Source organism: Taudactylus pleione, unplaced genomic scaffold (genome assembly GCF_031769625.1).
Source record: "Taudactylus pleione unplaced genomic scaffold, aTauple2 ptg000113l, whole genome shotgun sequence".
Classification (NCBI taxonomy): domain Eukaryota; kingdom Metazoa; phylum Chordata; class Amphibia; order Anura; family Myobatrachidae; genus Taudactylus; species Taudactylus pleione.
The window spans coordinates 10,416,430-10,437,360 of NW_028284515.1; the positions used below are offsets into that span (position 1 = coordinate 10,416,430).

The 20,931-nt window shown below is 44.4% G+C and overlaps 1 protein-coding gene across 1 annotated transcript in view; it reads left to right on the forward strand.

Annotated features, from left to right (window-relative positions):
- Positions 1–20,931, forward strand: part of SYNE2 (spectrin repeat containing nuclear envelope protein 2) — a 455,935-nt gene that overhangs the window by 300,285 nt on the left and 134,719 nt on the right. Inside the window, exons 65-71 of the mRNA XM_088471237.1 lie at positions 2,155–2,232; positions 4,698–4,783; positions 6,225–6,387; positions 8,933–9,070; positions 13,388–13,525; positions 15,386–15,595; positions 18,208–18,309. Coding sequence (XP_088327363.1) covers positions 2,155–2,232; positions 4,698–4,783; positions 6,225–6,387; positions 8,933–9,070; positions 13,388–13,525; positions 15,386–15,595; positions 18,208–18,309 — 915 coding nt within the window. The remainder of the gene's footprint in view (positions 1–2,154; positions 2,233–4,697; positions 4,784–6,224; positions 6,388–8,932; positions 9,071–13,387; positions 13,526–15,385; positions 15,596–18,207; positions 18,310–20,931) is intronic.

Below are 20,931 nucleotides of genomic sequence, written 5' to 3' on the forward strand. Positions count from 1 at the left end.
TGTATGTGAGGGTGAGTAACTGTAACTGACTTCTGAGCATGTTAGGGAACCAGTGAAGCAGGCTGCAGTAGGGGGGGGGGGGTGTAAGTTGCTGGGCCACAGGTGAGGAAAATCAGATGAACTGCAGCATTGTGAATAGATTGGGGGGGATGCAAGAGAGAGGGAGACCAAAGAGAAAAAGGTTGCAATAGTCTAATAGGGAAATGATGAGTGTGAATGAGAGTTAGGGTGCATTAGTTTTAGGAAGGTGTGGAAGAAATGCTGCAAAGTAAGAATGCTTTCAAAAATAGAGGTGTTAATAGTTTATTTTTATCAATTAACAAAATGACATTGGTTGTATGGTTGGGGTCGTTGTCCTGCTGTAGAATAAATTTGGAGCCAATCAGACGCCTCCCTGTTGGTATTGCATGATGGATAAGTACCTGCCTGTATTTCTCAGCATTGAGGACACCATTAATCCTGCCCAAAACACCAAAGCTCAATTTGCTGAAATGCAGCCCCAAACTTGCAAGGAACCTCCTCCACCAAGCTTCACTGTTGCCTGCAGACACTCATTATTGTACCGCTCTCCAGCCCTTCAGTGAACAAACTGCCAAATATTTCACATTTTAACTAATCAGTCCAGAGCACCTGCTGTCATTATTTTGCACCCCAGTTCTTATGTTTTCGTGCAGAGTTGAGTCGTTTGGCCTTGTTTCCACATCAAAGGTATGGCTTTTTAGCTGCAATTCTTCCATGAAGACAACCTCTGGCCAGACTTCTCTGACCAGTAGATGGGTGTACCTGGGTCCCACTGGTTTCTGACAGTTCTGAGCTGATGGCACTGCTGGACATTTCGGAGGGAAGTAAGCATGATGTGTCTTTCATCTGATACACTAAGTTTCCTTAGCCAACCACTGCATCTACTGTACACAACGTTGCCCGTTTCTTTGTGCTTCTTCAAAAGCGCTTGTACAGCACATCTTGAAACCCCAGCCTGCTTTGAAATCTTTGCCTGGGAGAGACCTTGCTGATGCAGTATAACTTCCTTGTGTCTTGTTGCTGTGCTCAGTATTGCCATGGTGTAAGACCTTTGACATTAAACTGTCTTCTACATCCTTACCTTTGTAGCAGAGTTTGGCTGTTCCTCATCCAGTTTTAAGCCTCCTACACAGCTGTTTTTGTTTCAGTTAATGACTGTGGGCCTGATTCTGACCCGCTCGCTCGATGGTGCCTAAGTGCGCATGCGCATGACGGAGGGAGCTCCGTCTTGCGCACGCGCGAGACCCGGCGAGCGACGGGAATCCGTTGCTTGGGGTCTCGCACCAAAGGGGGCGTGCTGTCGATGGTGAGTGACAGCACGCCCCCTTTGGTGGGCTTGCCGGGGGCGTGGCTGCCAGATGGAGGCGTTCCCATGGGAACGCCTACCGTCTGGGTCCGGCCCCACTGACATCACTAGTGATGTCAGTGGGAGTGATTTTGGCTCTGATAGAGCCAAAATCACTCCTGGGCTTGCGGCAGCGAGACCCTACCACAGGGTCTCGTCGCAAGCCCGATGGTTGCAATGGTCAAGACCATCGCGACCATCATCATGGACACTCGCATATGCTATGGGTGGTAACCCACAGCTATGCGAGCGTCCAGTAGGCCGCTCCAATGTTAGGTAGGAGGGCCCTGATTCAGAGCGAGCGCTCTGGTCAGAGCGTCCGGCTCTGAATCAGGCCCTGTGTTTCAACCTATATATGAAAATAATGATCATTATCACTATTTGGTATGATTGGTTAATCATACACCTGATCATAATTCTACAAAATCCCTGACTTTGTGCAAGTGTACCTAGAAGAATTGATGCTGTTTTGAAGGCAAAGGGTGGTCACACCAAATATTGATTTGATTTAGATTTCTCTCATTCACTTTGCATTTTGTTAATTGATAAAATAAACTATTAACACTTCTATTTTTGAAAGCATTCTTACTTTGCAGCATTTATTCCACACAGTACTGTATATATATATAATATATGGAGGCGCAAATTCTATTTTATCTCGTAACTTAACCTAGCCAGCAGTGTTCAAGCACTAGAGGGTATGTTATGTACAAGTTGATATACATGGAACAGGAGTACCAGTGTTTTTGTTTGTTGGATGTCTCTAACATGGAGACCTGTTTTTGTAGCCTCATAATGGAGTGAAAGTGGAGAAGTCACAGCACTCACCAATGCTTACAGCTGCTGATCCTGGTAATAAATCTGATGTAAGTTGATGTTACTTGTAAAATTAAAGTATTTTGCTTACTTTGTCCTGTATTGCTGTAAATAGTAGTTTTTGTTGTACAAAATGTATAGCATGGTCTACTCTGTCATTGTCTCTTGAAAACTGTGTTCCACAATTATATCTCTTTAACACCAAAGTCCCAGGTCTGACCCGGGATTTGGAACATGTTTCCAACCCGGATCAGACCCGGGACAGTGCCCTTTTACACCGCGGCATGGAACCGGGCATAGCCCGGGTCGGCACCATTCAGACCGGAGCTGGGTCAGCACTGATCCGGCTCTTCGGGCGCAGGTGAGCAGTGCTTCTTCCCCTCCCTCCCCCTCCCCGACCCTCTTACATCACTCTGCAGCAGTCCAGAGGCAGGGAGGGCGGGTGGTCTGCGCTGCTCCGTGCTGGTCGGCCCGGCCCCCGGTTGCAGTGGACGTTTGGAGATGATGCCATCTCCAAGCGCCACTGAAGTCGGCCAATCGGGCGGCATGCGGCACGATCCGGGTCATCGCCGGATGGCGCCGTTTACACTGCAGGGTGACACGGGAACGACCTGTGGTCAACCCTGCAAATTACCAGAGTTGGATCCCCGTGTCCGTGTAAAAGGGGTTTTAGAGATGTGTGAAATTGTTTCAGAGTGGCTTGTCCAAACATTTGCGGAGGTCAAAAATTCATTAAAAACTTCATGGATTTTTTAATTCAAGTAAGGTAAACAGGTTTAACATGTTCAAGCTTGTATAGTATTTTTAATGTTTTTCCATGCAAAAGGATAATTTAAACATTGAACTCAAAGTAATGTTTGCTTTTTGGATGAAGAAAACATTAGCTATATATAAAAAAGTAGCCATCTAGGCAGAAAAGGCAACAATTATGTTTTATAGATTGCATTAATGTGTTTTAGCTGCAGAAAATCAGAAATCTCAAACGTTGAGCTCATGTTAATGGCTTAGTAGTTGTAAAATACATACCACTAGGGTATAATCAAATGAAATGTTGGTTTTTAGAAAACTGCTTCAGTCAAAAGTTCAAGTTGGGCAAACTGGGACAACTTGATTTAGCTTCGGACTGATTAGAAGAGCTGGAGCATCGCTATCCAGATATTCCCAGAGCTGGATTTAAGTTAAACTTACACAAAAGGTTCTTGTGCTTCCATAAGCAAACTACCTTGTGCTGTGCTCCCAACACCACTTTCCCAGCAAAGCACCCATCACCGCACCCCTCACCCAGCACAGCACCCCTCTCCCAGCACAGCATCCATCACTCTAATCCTCACCCAGCACAGCACCCCCCTCTCAGCACAGCACGGTGTCAGCACCCCTCACCTGACCCAGCATCCCTATCCAAGCTCAGCACCCCACCCCCCCTCACCCAGCACAACACCCCTCACCTAACACCCCGGCCCTCACCCAGCCAAGCAACCCTAGCACAGCACAGATCACAGCACCCACCACCCCTCTCCCTGCACAGCACGATGGCACCCCTCACCTGACCCATCACCCCTTCCCCAGCACAGCAGCATTCTCACCCAGCACAACACCCCTCACCAGCACCCCGGCCCTCACCCAGCACAGCACCCCCCTCACCCAACACTGCACAGTGTCAGCACCCACCCTCACCCAGCACTCCTATCCCAGCAGAGCACCCCTTTCCCAGCAGTAAACACCAGAGCACCCCGGCCATCCTCTTCCAGTTCCAGACTTACTTTACTTGAGCGCAGCTTGCAGAGCCGCCCGATTCGAGGTACAGCAATCCACAGGCGGCTGACTCACTTTTCCTGGCTCAGGTTGGCAGGTCACGTCCCATGTCCCAGAGGCGGTAGGGCGTACACACGAAAGCAGTAGTGGGCGTCTCTATGACGGTTGAGCAGTTGCAAACATTAGCATATATTCATAGCAGAACTGCGTGCGTAATCACAGATGCGTTCGCAATAGCTATCCGTAGTGAATCAGGCCTTATATCGTTTGTTCTGGGGTTTCAAGGGAAATCGGGACAATCATCGCGTCGTTTGCACATCGTCTGGTGTGTACACAGCTTAAAGCGGCCCATACATAGTGCGATTATGCAGCCGATCCGACTGATTGGTGCGACTTGGCTGCAACATCGCACTGTGTATGGGGCTGATGTCGTACAAGGCGCACTCCTGTGGGGTCGTACAGCGCATCTCCTGATCATACTGCAAAACCGGTCGATCAGGTGATGCGATGTGCAATCCCATGCAGTGCTATGCGGCTGAGGCAGGGGGGAGCTGGCATATCGGGCGGGCGGCCACCCGATCGCACTGGGTGTGGGGACCTCCAGATATGTCGGACGTCGGATTCCCTGTCGCCGCGCACCGTGTATGGCCGGCATAAGACTTTTGTTGAATCAGTCACCCAATAGTTCCGTCTAGTTGTTGAACTGCAATACTGTTATTAGAGTAACTCATGCTGACCTGCTTATCATCCTATTCCTCTGTAGGTTATTAGCACAGAGACTACAAATATAAATTATCCAGAAGAGAAGCTATTACCGAATCAAGAGATCAGCACGTCGTCGCCACCCAGGTATTAAATGTTTTATTGGTAGATCATCACATTGTGTATCATAAAGGATGGAGCCAGGATCAGCACACTCGAAGAGCACTGGCCTGTGGTGCAGCAGTAGGGCTGTAGCAGTATCATTTGCAACTTGGCCTGAGAAACCCCAAGGACCCTTGCTTCAATTATTATGCTTTTGTTTTAGCCCCCCTCCAAAGTCCTCCCTCACCTGGTGATGCTACATAGAGGGATCAGATGCCGACTGCTGGAAATATAAGTACTTGTAATCTGCACTATAACTGGTTACTAGCACTGATGTAGCTTCTTATTGGGTGAACTAGGCAGCCAATCACCATTCAGTATTTAGTATGAAGCAGCAATATATCATTATTCAGGTTTAGTGCAGGATACCAGTGCTCCCTTTAATCTCTGCATCTAGCAGTGTATGGGTATTGTGGCAAGGAGGGGGTATATAGAGATCTCTGTTCAGACTTTAGCACCAGGGTCCCTATGCTGTAATGCCATTGTCACTGGATACATTCATAACCGTTGTCCATCACATTTTGAAATTAATTGCAGAGTTCTAATGCTAGTGTGTAGGTAAGAAGATGTAATAAATAACTTTAGACTATTCTTTATTAAGAACAAGTATATAATAACACTTCCCCCAAAAGGTTATAGTTGTTGCTAAATATTGAGAACGTTGCCAGTATCTCTCGCCATTTCTGTGTCACTATAGGGGAGATGCATCAAACCTTGGAGAGAGATAAAGTGGAGTAGTTGCCCAAAGCAACCAATCAGCTTCTGCCATGTCATAGACTGTGCTAGATATTTGTGCTATATATTTGATACACCAATCAGTTAGAAGCTGATCAGTTAATTATCGCTCTCCAAAGCTTGATACATCTTCTCTATATATGTAAATTGATAGGAGGGAGTAATCATAAATTATCATATCATCATGTGATATTATACATGTGCTCCAGGTTGTCTCTCTTGGATTATTTTGTTCTAAAGGACTGTTCTCCGGGGATTGCCATCGGTGGGGTGTCAATCAATGGTCACCATCGATGATTCCAACGGTGGTTACCATCAATAGCACAAAAACCATCTCTGGTGAACCATCAATGGTTTGCACTCCGTGATGGCCACCGCTACCATGGGCACGGCGGGCAACGGGCCAATCAGAAACGAGAGTGGGGCTAAGTAAATTAAAAAAAACATTGGGTCCTACTCGGTCATCCATGGCAGAAAACCATTGGCTCTCTGCCATCGATGGCAAAACCATTGGCAGGTAACTATCGATGGTTGTTAACTATCGATGGTTGATGGCCATCCCTACTGTTTTCCTGATGACAAAACGTGCTGAGCTCACTGATGCTTTGATTTCCTGTAAGAAAAGACCACAAAAATGGCCTTGTGACCATAGCACGGACAAATGTTCATCGTGTTGCATTTATTTTTCCAGAAATGCTACCGAAGACGCAGCCTTAACCCTTACTACTAAGCATTTGGGTAAAACGCCCTTGTCTGTGATTGATGATATCACCTGGAGTAAGTGGCAATATCTCCAGAAGGAGCTGTCGTACAGGACGAAGGCTGCGTTCCACAAACGTACCAAGGAACCAGAAGTAAGTGGTTCCTCATATTGGCTTTTATTGTCATGTTTTCCCAGTTTTGTAAAATGTAATTTCAGCAATTAACTTCAACAAACCCATACAAATAAGAGAGTGGCTGTTACAATTGGCAAGTAAAGTACTGTCAGTACTCAGCAAGAACAGTTGTGAATATTAAATGTATAAAGGTCTATTTATGAAAGGGAGATATGACCTCTCCGTATCTATCAAAGTGTTAATGCTGGTGATAGACGTCGCTGTGCATTTTCCCTTTATATGAGTTAAAAACCCAGCTGCATTGCACTTTTTATTACGTTTGGCCTGGGGCTTATCTGCAACATTCCGCTCCGAGTCATGGAGCCCATTCAATCTTTCTATCGCTGGACATCGATGATCTGTCAGGAAATCGGGGAAATACAACATGTTAAAAATCCCAGACTTGCCGATTCCGACCACTTTTGGGTATCAAGGAATCGAGATTGTCCAACATGTTGGATTTCTCTGATCCCCCGGCGTCAACAGAACGGGGAATTTCCTTGATACAAGCTAGAAATATTGGCCCAATTAGACGGGAGCATCATGTCATCGGCCTGCAACCTACCCTGGGACACCTTCTTTGGTCACTGCTGCTGAATCCTTCGGACAGATGTGATAAAATAAATATTGTGATAATTACTGTTTAGTGTATGTGAAATATGTTTATTGTATTATGTGATTTTATGTAAATTTAAATATTGGTATATGCCATTTAAATGTGTATTAATTGACAGTGCCTTGAATACTTCTTGTTGTTATTTATTCTGGTGATAAATATTGCAATCTCTCAATAGGCTTGCATTTTCTTTATCAGGACTGCCCTGACAGAGGGTGTGATCCAGCAAAGATCGCAATTGCTAAGCTGCACGCAGGCTATAGTATAGATATGATGTATGCACGCAGGCAGCTTTGCAATTGCAATCCTTGCAGATATGGTAACGCACAGGCGGCATTACGTTTCCTGCTGCATTACTTATCAGAGCTGCGTTGTCCAATGCAGCATCGAATGCTCTGCGGAACATCGGCCGGTTAAGGTGACACACAGGGTCACCCAAGCCTGCCGCCACAGATGAGAGGAAGAGGCCAGGAAATGCCCCCCCCCCCCCCCCAACGACGACAACACGCCCCCTTTTCGGGAAACTGAGGCCATCGCCGCCCACTCCCCGCCCACAAACAGCAGCAGACTGTCAAGCAATGAGGGTCTGCGTGCGGGATCGCAGACCCGTTCTGCACTTGCGCAAAATGGGTCAGGCACCTGCGCAGATTCTCGATCATCAGGAATCTGCGTTCACTGCTGAATAAGAGTTCATTGTCCACCTTCCACTATGAAAATGTTGCCAAACTACCATAATAAGTATAATTTTAGGGTCCTCACAATTCCATTGGTTCCTCAGGGGGGCCGTGCTTTAGATCTGCAGAGAGGCATTTGGTTGCTATTCTAATCAGATCACAATTGATCTCTTGGTGCAATAACTTGCTTGTACCTTTAGAGGACCACGGCTGAGCTGATAGTGACGGGAAAAGCAGAGTGCTGCGCAGATACTGTACCTTGAACACTTGGATCTGTACAATCTACAAGAGTCGTCAAATGACATACAGGTCCAGTTGAACAAATGCGTTTCCAGGTTAAACTGCTTTGTACAGCCTACACAGTACTTAGGACTTCAGCAGAGGACGCTAATGTGGTCGCAACTGCGATTTTGCACGGAACACAGCTGCGAAAATATGCTAATGCCTGCCGAAGCACAGCCGGCATAAAGATGCCCACTGCTGCCTTCTCATATCTGTCCAATGTCACTCTCCTGTGTAAACATCGGTACCATCGACGCACATCAAGCAGTCACGCCTGTATGGCAGGTCTGACCAGCCGCAAACACTGCAGTTCCCCTGACACGCAGAAAGCTCTCATGCTCCGACTGCAGTCGCAATGGCTAATTTATGCACGCCCATGAAACGCCGTTTAAACGGAGAGGGACGTCTGTGTTTACCTAACCTCCCCCTGGTTACCTCCCGCAAATGCTCACCACATGATCCACATGGATCCTTTGTGAGTACGTAATCGCAAAGCAATTGCGACACGTGCGCCATGTAACATGCACGGATGTGCAATGGCAAATAATTGCTCGATCTGTGTAAATATATCTGCATTGCGTCCCCTGCTGTATCAAGCCCTTAGATCGTTTATGATGGACAATTGTTGAATAGTAACAAGCGTCCAATCATGTATTGGTCTTATGAGAACATGGCTAGGAATATGTCTAATGTAAGCGATTACTTTTGGCCGGGAGGCCCCAGTGAACCTCCCCAGGCTCACCAGTTATATATAAATGCTGCCATGGAAACGTAACGTATATGAAAACAGTCTCTAGCAGACTAATAAACTCTGAACTAAACACACAGAACTGAAAGCATAAAAAAAAGGAATTGCACCCTCCACTTTCATCTTACGCAGAATAATTCCTAAATATGTTTTCTTCTGAAAAATGCTTCAGCGATTGTTATATAATGTTTCTTCAAATATTAGGTTGCAAAAGAAGTTAAGATCAGCTTTCTATTGAGATTGCCAGTGAGCACAGTTAAATCACCACTTACAGAAGAATCGCACCATTTTCTGTCTCGACTTGAAGCTCTCGATGAAGAAGCCACTGATCCCCTTACTCAGGTAGGAATAATGTATTCCAATGTACCATTACGGAGGAATACTACATGAATAAAAAGTGCTGCTTTGTAACCTGCGAATAAAACTGCTGTTTGTGCCAGTGAAATGCGTTGACGGGCGCAGGCTCCGTTTTGTGAGAGCGATCCGTATGCGGCTTTGCATCAGTGATTGCCGCACATTTTTTTTATAGATAACCATAGGCTTTATAAGGACACAGTTATCCTCTCAGTGCTCATTAGGAAAATTTGCTGGTACTGGTAAAATATATTTTATCTTGTGATTGGAATAGCTGGGACTATGGTGGTTTTCTTGACTGAATAGAGGAAATGCTAATTTTTTTTAGTTTTATTTTGTAAATAATTTTTATTAGAATTTTCAGTTGAGAGGAGAATCCCTCATTTACCTCTTAACTGTAAAGGTGCATACACGCATAACGATTTTGTAACCAACGATTTTCTGTCAGATTTTCCCTTGAAATAGTGAACGATTCTTTGAAGTGTACTGAACGATTTTTTTGAACGAATGATGTTCCTTCCCTTAATGAAAATCGTCATGTTGGACAGTCTGAAATGGACGATGAACGATAACTACAAACTACAAATGGGAGTGCGCTTTTGTGATTATCGTTCATCGTTATAACTCATAAACTGAACGATTTTTTTGAACGATAACGACGTCATTATCGACAAATCGTTCAAAAAATTGTTACCTGTGTATGCACCTTAAATCCTAAAAAAACTTGGAAGGAAGAAAAGGAGAAGAGGATGTAAATATCATTTTATACTATTCCGAAGAAACACAATACAGGTTGAGTCTCCCATATCCAAATATTCCGAAATTCGGAATATTCCGAAATACGGAACATTTTTAGCATGACTGAGAAAGTGAAACCTTTGCTTTCTGATGGTTTAATGTACACAAACTTTATTTAAAGCACAAATTATTAAAAATACTGTATAAAATAACCTTCAGGCTGTGTGTATAAGGTGTATATGCAACATAAATGAATTTCATGTATTTACATAAACTTTTTTTGATGCACAAAATTATTAAAAATATAGTATAAAATGACCTTCAGGCTATGTGTATAAGGTGTATATAACACATAAATGCATTCTGTGTTTAAATTTGGGTCCCATTCCCAAGATATTTCATTATTTTATGCAAATATTCCAAAATACGGAATATTCCGTTATCCAAAATACCCCTGGTCCCAAGCATTTTGGATATGGGAGACTCAACCTGTAATAAGTGTAAGAAACAACAAGTACCGCTGCACGAAAATACAATTTCACTGAAACCATATACCAAAAAGCCCTAATTAACAGTGTGGGATCTAAGGGTGTAAATAGGAAGGGCCACTTCAATAAAGAGACGAGAGGGGTAAAATGGGGAATGGGAAAATCAAGAGAGAGGGGGGAGGGCCGACATATCGGTTGGGCACACATCGCTCAGTGTGTACCCAGCTTAACTGTCACTTTACAGGCTGTGTTTGAAAAAATGTCAGGAGCTGATTGTTTGGAACTTTATCTCTCTCCAAGGCTTAGTACATAGATCCCGTAGACCACAAAGTATTCATATACAGTACCTTGCAAAAGCTTTCACCCCCCTTGGCCTTTTACCTTTTTTTGTTACATTACAACCTGTACATTTTTAATTTTTTTTATCTGAATTTTATGTGATGGATCTGCACAAAATATTCTAATTTGGTATAGTGAAAAAAATATATAAAAAAGAATCTTTATTAATAAAATGCTGAAAATTGGCATGTGCATATGTAATCACCCCTTTTCTATGAAGCCCCTCAAAAGTTCTAGTGCAACCAATTACCTTCAGAAGTCCCATAATTAGTGAAATGAAGTCCACCTGTGTAAAATCTAAGTGTCACATGATTTGTCAGTATAAACACGCCTTTTCTGAAAGGCCCCAGAGGCTGCAACACCACTAAGCAAGAGGCATCACACCATGAAGACCAAGGAGTTCTCCAAACAAGTCAGGGACAAAGTTGTTGAAAAGTACAATTCTGGGTTGGGTTATAAAAAAATATCCAAATCTTTGATGATCCCCCGGAGCACCATCAAATCCATCATCATCCAATGGAAAGAACATGGTATAACAACAAACCTGCCAAGAGAGGGCCGCCCACCAAAACTCACAGACCGGGCAAGGAGGGCATTAATCAGAGAGACAGCACAGAGACCAAAGGTAACCCTGAAGGAGCTGCAGAGTTCCACAGCAGAGACTGGTGTATCTGTGCATGTGACCACAATAAGCCGTACACTCCATAGAGCTGGGCTTTATGGAAGAGTGGCCAGAAAAAATCCATTACTAAGTGATAAAAATAAGAAGACACTAAGAAGACACGATTTGAGTTTGCCAAAAGGCATGTGGGCGACTCTCCAAATTGAACTTTTCAGGAAAACGCTATGTCTAGCGCAAACCCAACACATCCCATCACCCCAAGAACACCATCCCCACAGTGAAACATGGTGGTGGCAGCATCATGCTGTGGGGATGTTTTTCAGCAGCATGGACTGAGAAACTGATTCGAGTCGAGGGAAAGATGGATGGTGTTAAGGGACTGATTCAGACCCGCTCGCAAGTGCTATGTGCTCGCAAGCAGGTCGATGTTTACCCCCTGCGCATGTGCCGCCTCCTGCGTGTGCGACGGGTCTCGCACCAAAACGGGGCGGCTGTCGATTGTGATTGACAGCTCGCCCCGTTTTGGAGGCGGGCAGTGGGGTGGCTGGACAAACAGAGACGTTCCTGAGGGAACGCCTGCCGTTTGTGGGCGGCCCTACTGACATCACTAGTGATGTCAGTAGGTGGACTTTCTGCTCTGTTAGAGCAGGAAGTCCACTGGGGCTTGCGATGGATGAGACCCTACCACAAGGGTCTCATCGCAAGCCCGATGATCGCGACGATCACCTGGCCGCTCGCAAAAGCTGTGGGTGGTTACCCACAGCTTAGCGAGCGGGACAGGAGGCCGGCACACAAAAAAAATGCCGCCCAGATTCAGAGCGAGCAAAACTTGTCTCAATCTGCCTGTGATTTGAGACTGGGACGGAGGTTCACCTTCCAGCAGGACAATGACCCGAAGCATACTGCTAAAGCAACACTCGAGTGGTTTAAGGGGAAACATTTAGATGTGTTGGAATGGCCTAGTCAAAGCCCAGATCTCAATCCAATTGAGAATCTGTGGTCAACCTTGATGACAAGCAGAAACCATCCAACATGAAGGACCTGGAGCAGTTTTGCCTTGAGGACTGGGCAAAAATCCCAGGGGCAAGATGTGGCAAGCTCATAGAGACTTATACAAAGCAACTTGCAGCTGTAATTGACACAAAAGGTGGCTCGACAAAGTACTGACTTTAGGGGGGTGAATAGTTATGCATGCTGAAGTTTTCTGTTATGTTGTCCTAAATGTTGTTTGATTCACAATATAAAAAAAACACAACTTCACAGTTGTAGGCATGCTCTGTGAATGAAATGATGCACACCTTAAAACAATCCATTTTAATTCCAGGTTGTGAGGCAACAAAACATGAAAAATGCTAAGGGGGTGAATACTTTTGCAAGGCACTGTTAGTCCTCTAGAAGAGGATCTGCAAGAACAAAAAGTCTCCAAAGGAAATAGGTGTTGTGGACCGGGGCAGGTGCGGAAGAGGAAGCTGTGGTTTTAACAAAAACAGGGACAAGGCAGAGTGTAGATTAGCTCTGCCAATTTCTATATCAACCAAGCCCTAGTCTGGGATGGTGAATATAGCAGGATACATTGGGGGAGATTCAATTGTTTAGCCAGCGGTGCCCGATAGCAATTCAATTGTTGCTCCTTCTGAGTGTGATGGCCGCCGATGCCGACATTTCTGCTCGCATCTTCAGGAGGGTGCGAGCAGAATGTGCGTGGAACCCATGGTTAGGGCAGCTAACCGCAGTTAGGGTTCCCTATACAGAACTTTAGATGGGTTTAGCCGTTTTATTGCGTTCCTTTCAAAATAGCTGCTGATCTGCATTTGAGTGCAGATCTGAATAAGGCCCATAGATCACAGCCCTGCCTCGTTTCCTGGTTAATCATAAAGAAGACTTTAATCTATTGGCAAGGACCACAGCCAAGTGGTTAAAATAAAGGACACTAACTCCTCGGAGGATTAGGACTTCCATGCCCACAGCCTTCAAAGTGTGGTGGATATAGGACCAGCCAGCCCTCTCTAAGGACTTATACAGGGAGGAATAATACTCTCTAAAGATGTTCCACTTTCTTAAATTACTTTTACGGTGTTTCTGTTGTATTGTCATTTTGACCAACTGTATTTTATTTAGGGAAGTGCAAGGAATCTACATGGAGCTCGGTTTGCCTGGCTGCGTTCAGTTTCCCAGTGGCTGCAGAATATAGAGGAGATGCTGGACAGGGCTGTCCTGTCGCGAGAGGAGGCTGCTTCAGAGCTGGCCATGTGTGAGGTGAGCCGGAGTGTTGATTTGCTAGGGTGGGTGTGGTATGCTATGTCATAATGTTGACATACATCGTGTCAACATGGTCATAATGTCTGCATTGACCATTTCGACATTTATCATGTAGACAGTGATGAAATGTCAATATATTAGATGTCGGCACACAGTATGGTCCCTGGTGGCTCAGCGGTCACTTACCTGCTCCCGACGGCTGTGGCAAGTCTAGCGTGTCTTTCGGGTCCCGGCGGTCATGTGATCATTACTTCCGGGTCAGACCTCTGATGCCGCAGCGTTTCGTTGAGTATTCCTCTCCTATCTCTAATCCCTACCACTAACTCTTCCTCTAGTGCCTAACCATAACACCCCCCACCCCATAGCCTTACCCTAACCCCCCCTGCAGCCTAACCCTACCTCCCCCCCTGCAGCCTCACCCTAAAACCCCCCACCCCTGCAGCCTCACCCTAACTCCCCCGCCACCCTGCAGCCTCACCCTAACTCCCCTCCACCCTGCAGCCTAACCCTAACCCTCCCCACCCTGCAGCCTCACACTAACTCTCCCCCAACCTGCAGCCTAACCCTAAGGCCAACATTCAATATCTTAAAAATGTTTGTGAATTCTTGATCTTTGTGGCTGTCTGTATATAGGGCCCGATTCAGAGCTGCTTGCAAGCGCTGTGCGCTCACAAGCGGCTCGATGGTTGCCCACTGCTGAGCGACTGAAGTTTAGTCGCTACGGGGCTCGCAACAAGACGGGGCGGCTGTCGATGTTGATTGACAGCTCGCCCCGTTTTGTGGGTGGGTAAGAGGGGTGGCCGGACAAACACAGGCGTTCCCTTAGGAACGCCTGGCGTTTGTAAGAGGGGTTACTGACATCACTAGTGATGTCAGTAGTGGACTTCCTGCTTTATTAGAGCAGGGAGTCCACTCGGGTTTGCGGCAGCTAGACCCTACCCCAGGGTCTCGTCGCAAGCCCGATGGTCGCGATTATCGCGATGGTCTCCTGGCCGCTCGAACAAGCTGTGGGTGGTATCCCACAGCTTTGCGAGCGTCCGGAGAAAAAAAAAAAAAAGAACGCCCTCATTCAGAGCGAGCGGCTGAATGAGGTCCATAGTCCAATGGTTATAATGAAGTATTGAAGTCAATATTTGGTTTACAACATTAGAAACATAACTATTCTGTACTTTGCCTCACATTTTTGCATTTCAGTGTTTCCATATTTCATTATCCACTTAACTTGACTTTTTTTTTTTTTGTTTACAAAAAGGTCATCAAGTATATATTTTTCTTAATTTAATCAAATTAAATAACATAGAATTTGACGGCAGATAAGAACCACTTGGCCCATCTAGTCTGCCCTCATCAACATGTTTTTAAAAATTGTACTGTACTTAAATATTTACTGAACCAGACGGCACGGTCACATCCCATGCGACTGCGCCAGTTAACTGGTAAAAACAGCTGAAGTAAATGTAATAACTCACATTTCAGTTGAGTGACTGTGCATTGGTTATTAACCTACTTCTTGGATTTGTCATTCACGAGATCTTGGAGGAGGGGTCCAAAAGGCAATTGTGAGATGATATGATTTGTGTCATCATGACCCCCCTTGCATAGAGCGTGAGCCTTGATAATGCAGTTTGCTCCATCGGGTCCTGCTTACCACTGCACAATGGGGCAACCTGTGCAGCAAAGGCATTGTCTGAGGCCGTCATTTGGGTCATTAGGCCAAGCCCACTTCACAAGTTAGATTGGGGTCCGGAAGGGTGGTCTACTGGCCAAGTAGTACTCCCCATAATGCTGCCAGTCACACGGATATCCAGGGAGAGTAGGCAAGTTACTATGTTAACTAAAATGATTTGTTTTCTCTAGAAACTGACGGAGGATTTACATACGCTCTCAGAAGAAATGGGGTATAAAACTGGATTTCTTTTACAACCAATTACCCATGAGGACGAGCATGCGGGTGTTCTAGCCCAGTGCTACAGTGACATAAGGGATTGGCTTATTCAGACTCATATTACTGTCAAGTCTAGATCCCAGCGAATGCAAGTGGAATTGGAAAAACATAATAACTACCAGGTAATGTTTAATCGTTCAGCTCATTTCTCTAAAAGACAACACCTCAGACTGCTTGTATTCACTAATGCAAAAGTTTTGGAAAAGTACAAGATTGGTGGGCGTATTCTGTAGACCTAACTCTGCAACTATACTGAGGGCCTGATTCAGAGATGGACGCAATTTTGATATTTACGCAGTTGAGCGATTATCGGTGATCTGCGCATGTGTCATTTCATCAGCGCACTCCGCTTGCGTCATTTCATCATCGCTGTCGCTCCTAGTGAGGATTTATTCGCAAACTGATTGACAGATAGGGAGCGTTTGTGGGCGTCACCAGAGGTTGGCAACTTAAACACAGGTGTGTGTCGCAATCATTTTCGGGACATACCTCAGCTCCGGCGACTCAGATCCGACAGCCATTCTGAGTAACTATAGGGTCACTCAGAGCTCTGATTATCGACTGGTCTATATCGAATACTGCGTATTTGATTGCAGTTATTTGGATTTGCGATGCCACCGATGTGCACAGCAGCCACGTACAAATTCGGAGCTGCGGTGGCATTACCGTACATCCCTGACACAGGCCCCGAATCGTTCATTTTACAGTCTGTTTCATTTAAACCCAAATACCTTTATTGTGTTTGTATGCAACAAAATCTATGCCAAAAATAAAAGTTGGTATTTATTAAACATATGCAAGTAAACTGTAAGGGGTAAATTTACTAAAGTGAGAGTTTTTAGAATTGGAGATGTTGCCCATAGCAACCAATCAGATTCTAGCTATTATCTTCTAAAAGGTGCTTGGTAAATGTTAAATAGAATCTGATTTGTTGCTATGGGCAACATCTCCACTTCTAAAAACTTTCACTTTAGTAAATATACCCCTAAAGGTGCATACACACACAACGATTTTTTTAATGATTATCGTTAAACGATATCGTTTTAACGATAATCATTTGAAAAAATCGTTCACTTTCTGAGTCAAACGATGAACGATTATCGTTCATGCGCGTTCACGTTTGTAGTTCAGTCAGACTTGTCAACTCAACGATTTTCATTAAGGGAATATGCAAAAATCGTTTGTAGTTCATAAAAATCGTTCATTACATTTAAATGAACATAGTAAATGAACAACTTTAGTAAACGATTTTAGTTAATTTTTTCAAGGTAGAAAATCGTTTACTAAAATCGTTCATTAACTCAATCGTTGTGTGTGTATGCAGCTTAAGAGTTTATTTTGTTAAAAAGATGAGGGGTTACTATCGTCATAAGGACAATGCCTAATACACATATGCAGAAATGAAAGTACTAAAGGGTCTCTTAGCGATATTCTCTGTTTCCTGTAGAAAGTGTCCCTTCTTTTTGCAGCACACGTTCACCGATATTTATGAAGTTCTCATCTGCCGGAGAGGTATTATGGTAACTCACCCCTCCGGTGAGGTTTTTCCCCGAGTTCCGCATTAGTGTTATGCTGTTGCAATATAATTTTCTTTGAGCGACTACATAATGTAGCCTTTCCTTTTAGTTGATGTCTTCTATGTGGTAGATCTTAGCATATTTCTTTTATGCTGTTTATACAATAGAAGGTTATTTCCTCTACTGTGTCTCTGCATTGGATTAGCACAGTGGTTCCCAACCTCGGTCCTCAAGGCACACTAACGGTCCTGGTTTATGGTGATATCCATGATTGTGCACAGATGGTTAAATCAAAATAACTGAGGTACTAATTAAGTCACTTGTGCTCAAGTATGGCTATCCCTAAAACCTGGACTGTTAGTGTGCCTTGGGGACCATGGTTGGGAACCCCTGGATTAGCATGCGCATGCACTTTATTTGCTCCCGCACACTTGGAGACATTTCTTCATGCAATTGATAGTTTGAGGAGCGAAGATCAGCCCTATTTCTTGCCAAAACGCAATAAAAATAGTTTTTCTCTGCTTGATAAATAGATTTCTTAGTAAGAAAACTTGAGACCTAGGCTTGTGCTATATACTACCAGGCATACACTATTCTAGCAATTAAAACTATTCCTCAGGAGAAATAGCAACCTATAGGATGTAAGAAGGCACTGCCCAACAGACTGAAATAGATGGTCAACAGAATAAGGTCAAGTATTTAGATTTACTAAGCATACTTCAAACCATCCTTGGCCATACTACGCCTTCATTAGGAGTGTTTTATTATATGTGCAATTGATGTTATTGAAGCACATAGAAACTATTAAAGGAAAAAAAATTCCAATTAAAAGGGTCGGTAAAAAACGCAAGTTAGTTTTGCGGACAGATTCTGTTTTTGCACTGTGCATGCTCCGAAGCAAAGTGCAGCCATCTACTGGTGGTTCAAAGCAGTACAGGGCTACATTTGCGTGAACATTTGGAGCCAAATTTTAAGTGCCCAAGATCCAGTGCAGCTTAATACCCAGTGTTTCCAGTCAACCCCAGTGGACTCAGGGAAAAGATTTAACATAAGTGTATGAATCCAAGTTTTATGTTGACAAATCTGAAAGCCTTTCTGACAGTCAAACATTATTTGCTGTTATTGGCCTATTGGCAGGAGTGCTAGGTCTGTCTTCCAGGTCTGCATGTAAAAGGTTGAGCCCTGATAATTTTTTTTTGTTTGTTTTTAAATTACAGAATGACATCCGGCAGTTATACGATGTCCTATTAAAAAAGAAAACGGATTTTATACAACTCTTGAGTAAGAGAAGCATGTGCGAAGCTGCTGAACTTCTCCAGGTGATAACAACTTATCTACATTCATTAAGCAGAGGTTTATGTGTTCTGAAATTCCAAATTGGGCTGAATGCAAATAATACTTTTCTACAGCTGATCAGGGAATGACAGAAAGGAAACTAGGGCGTGTCTTGTGTGACCTAGGTACATGTCTTGCATGGTTTGGTGACTGGGCTTATTAAATCCAGCTGGTAAATATTATGAGGTATGTTATCATGCAACTAAAAACTTTATTTTAATCTCATGACTGTTCTTTGCTTAAGCACGACCGAAGAGCAAACCTTTATTGCCACCCACCTCCCCCATTGCCCACTTGTAGGCAGAATAGACCTTTAGAAATAAAATAATAATAGCTATAGCCACCGCATTGCCCAGGTTCTCTGCAGGTCACCGGTGAAGTAGGGGTCTATGTACTAATCCTTGGAGAGAGAAAGTGGATGGAGATAAAGTACAAGCCATTCAGCTCCTAACTGCCATTTTCCAAACGGTGCAGATGTATGAAACACTGGGAAGTGATAAAGTGGGGAGTGATAAACGACCAACCAATCCGCTCAGTGCATCCGGAAGGTATTCACAACGCTTCACTTTTTCCACATTTTGTTATGTTACATCCTTATTCCAAAATGGAATAAATTCATTTTTGTCCTCAAAGTTCTACACACAATACCCCATAATGACAACGTGTAAAAAGTTTTTTTGAGATTTTTGCAAATTTAATTAAAAAAAAACACTAAGAAATCACATGTACGTAAGTATTCACAGCCAAAATTGAGCTCAGGTGCATCCTATTTCCACTGATCATCCTTGAGATGTTCCTACCGCTTATTGGAGTCCACCTGTGGTAAACTCAGTTGATTGGACATTCAGTTGAAAGGCATACACCTGTCTATATAAAGGTCCCACACTTGACAGTGCATGTCAGAGCACAAACTAAGCATGAAGTCCAAGGAATTGTCTGTAGACCTCAGAGACAGGATTGTCTCGTGGCACAAATCTGGGGAAGGGTACAGAAAAATATCTGCTGCTTTGAAGGTGCCAATGAGCACAGTGGCCTCCATCATCTGTAAATGGAAGAAGTTCGGAACCACTGAGCGATCGGGGGAGGAGGGCCCTAGTCAGGGAGGTGACCAAGAACCCGATGGTCACTCTGTCAGAGCTACAGCATTCCACTGTGGAGAGAGGAGAACCTTCCAGAAGGACAACCTCTGCAGCAATCCACCAATCAGGCCTGTATGGTAGAGTGGCCAGACGGAAGCCACTCCTTAGTAAAAAGCACATGGCAGCCCGCCTGGAGGTTGCCAAAATGCACCTGAAGGACTCTCAGACCATGAGAGACAAAGATTGAACTCTTTGGCGTGAATGCCAGGCGTTAGGTTCATCACCAGGCCAATACCATCCCTACAGTGAAGCATGGTGGTGGCAGCATCATGCTGTGGGAATGTTTTTCAGTGGCAGGAACTGGGAGACTAGTCAGGATAGAGGGAAAGATGAATACAGCAATGTACAGAGACATCCTGGATGAAAACCTGCTCCAGAGCGCTCTTGACCTCAGACTGGGGCGACTGTTCATCTTTCAGCAGGACAACGACCCTAAGCACTCAACCAAGATATAGTGGCTTCAGGACAACTCTGTGAATGTCCTTGAGTGGCCCAGCAAGAGCCCAGGCTTGAATCCAATTCAACATCTCTGGAGAGATCTAAAAATGGCTGTGCACCGATGCTTCCCATCCAACTTGATGGAGCTTGAGAGGTGCTGCAAAGAGGAATGGGTGAAGCTGCCCAAAGATAGGTTTCCCAAGCTTGTGGCATCATATTCAAAAATACTTGAGGCTGTAATTGCTGCCAAAGGTGCATCAACAAAGTATTGAGCAAAGGTTGTGAATACTTATGTACATGTGATTTCTTAGTTGTTTCTTTTATTATTAAATTTGCAAAAATCTCAAAAAAACTTTTTACACGTTGTCATTATGGGGTATTGTGTGTAGAAATTTGAGGACAAAAATTAATTTATTCCATTTTGGAATAAGGCTGTAACATAACAAAATGTGGAAAAAGTGAACGTTGTGAATACTTTCTGGATGCACTGTAGCTGTCATTTTTCATAGACAGCCTGTAACATGACAGTTAGGAGCTGAGTAGTTGGCCATTCATCACTCTCCACTATCACTTTCCAGAGCTTCATACATCTGCCCCACAGCCTGTAAAGTGACAGGAGCTGATTGGTTAGTACTATCTCAGGTTAATTGGCTCCTACCAGAAATTATCCCTAGTGTGTATGTGTGTGCATGTACATGTGGTAGGTAATATAGATTGTAAGCTCCACTAGGGCAGGGACTGATGTGAATGGCCAAATATGCTCTGTAAATCGCTGCGGAATATGTGTACCCTCTATAAATAACTGGTAATAAATAAATAAATCTCTGTACACTTTGGGGGTCATTCAGACCCACTCGCCAGCGGCAGTACGCTCGCAAGTGGGTCGATGTTCCCCACTGCGCATGCTCACGATGGAGGGAGCTCCGTCGTGCGCATGCGCGAGACCCGGGGAGCGAAGGCCTTTCCATCGCTCCAGGTCTCGCACCAAAGGGAGCGTGCTGTCGATGTTGATTGACAGCATGCCCCCTT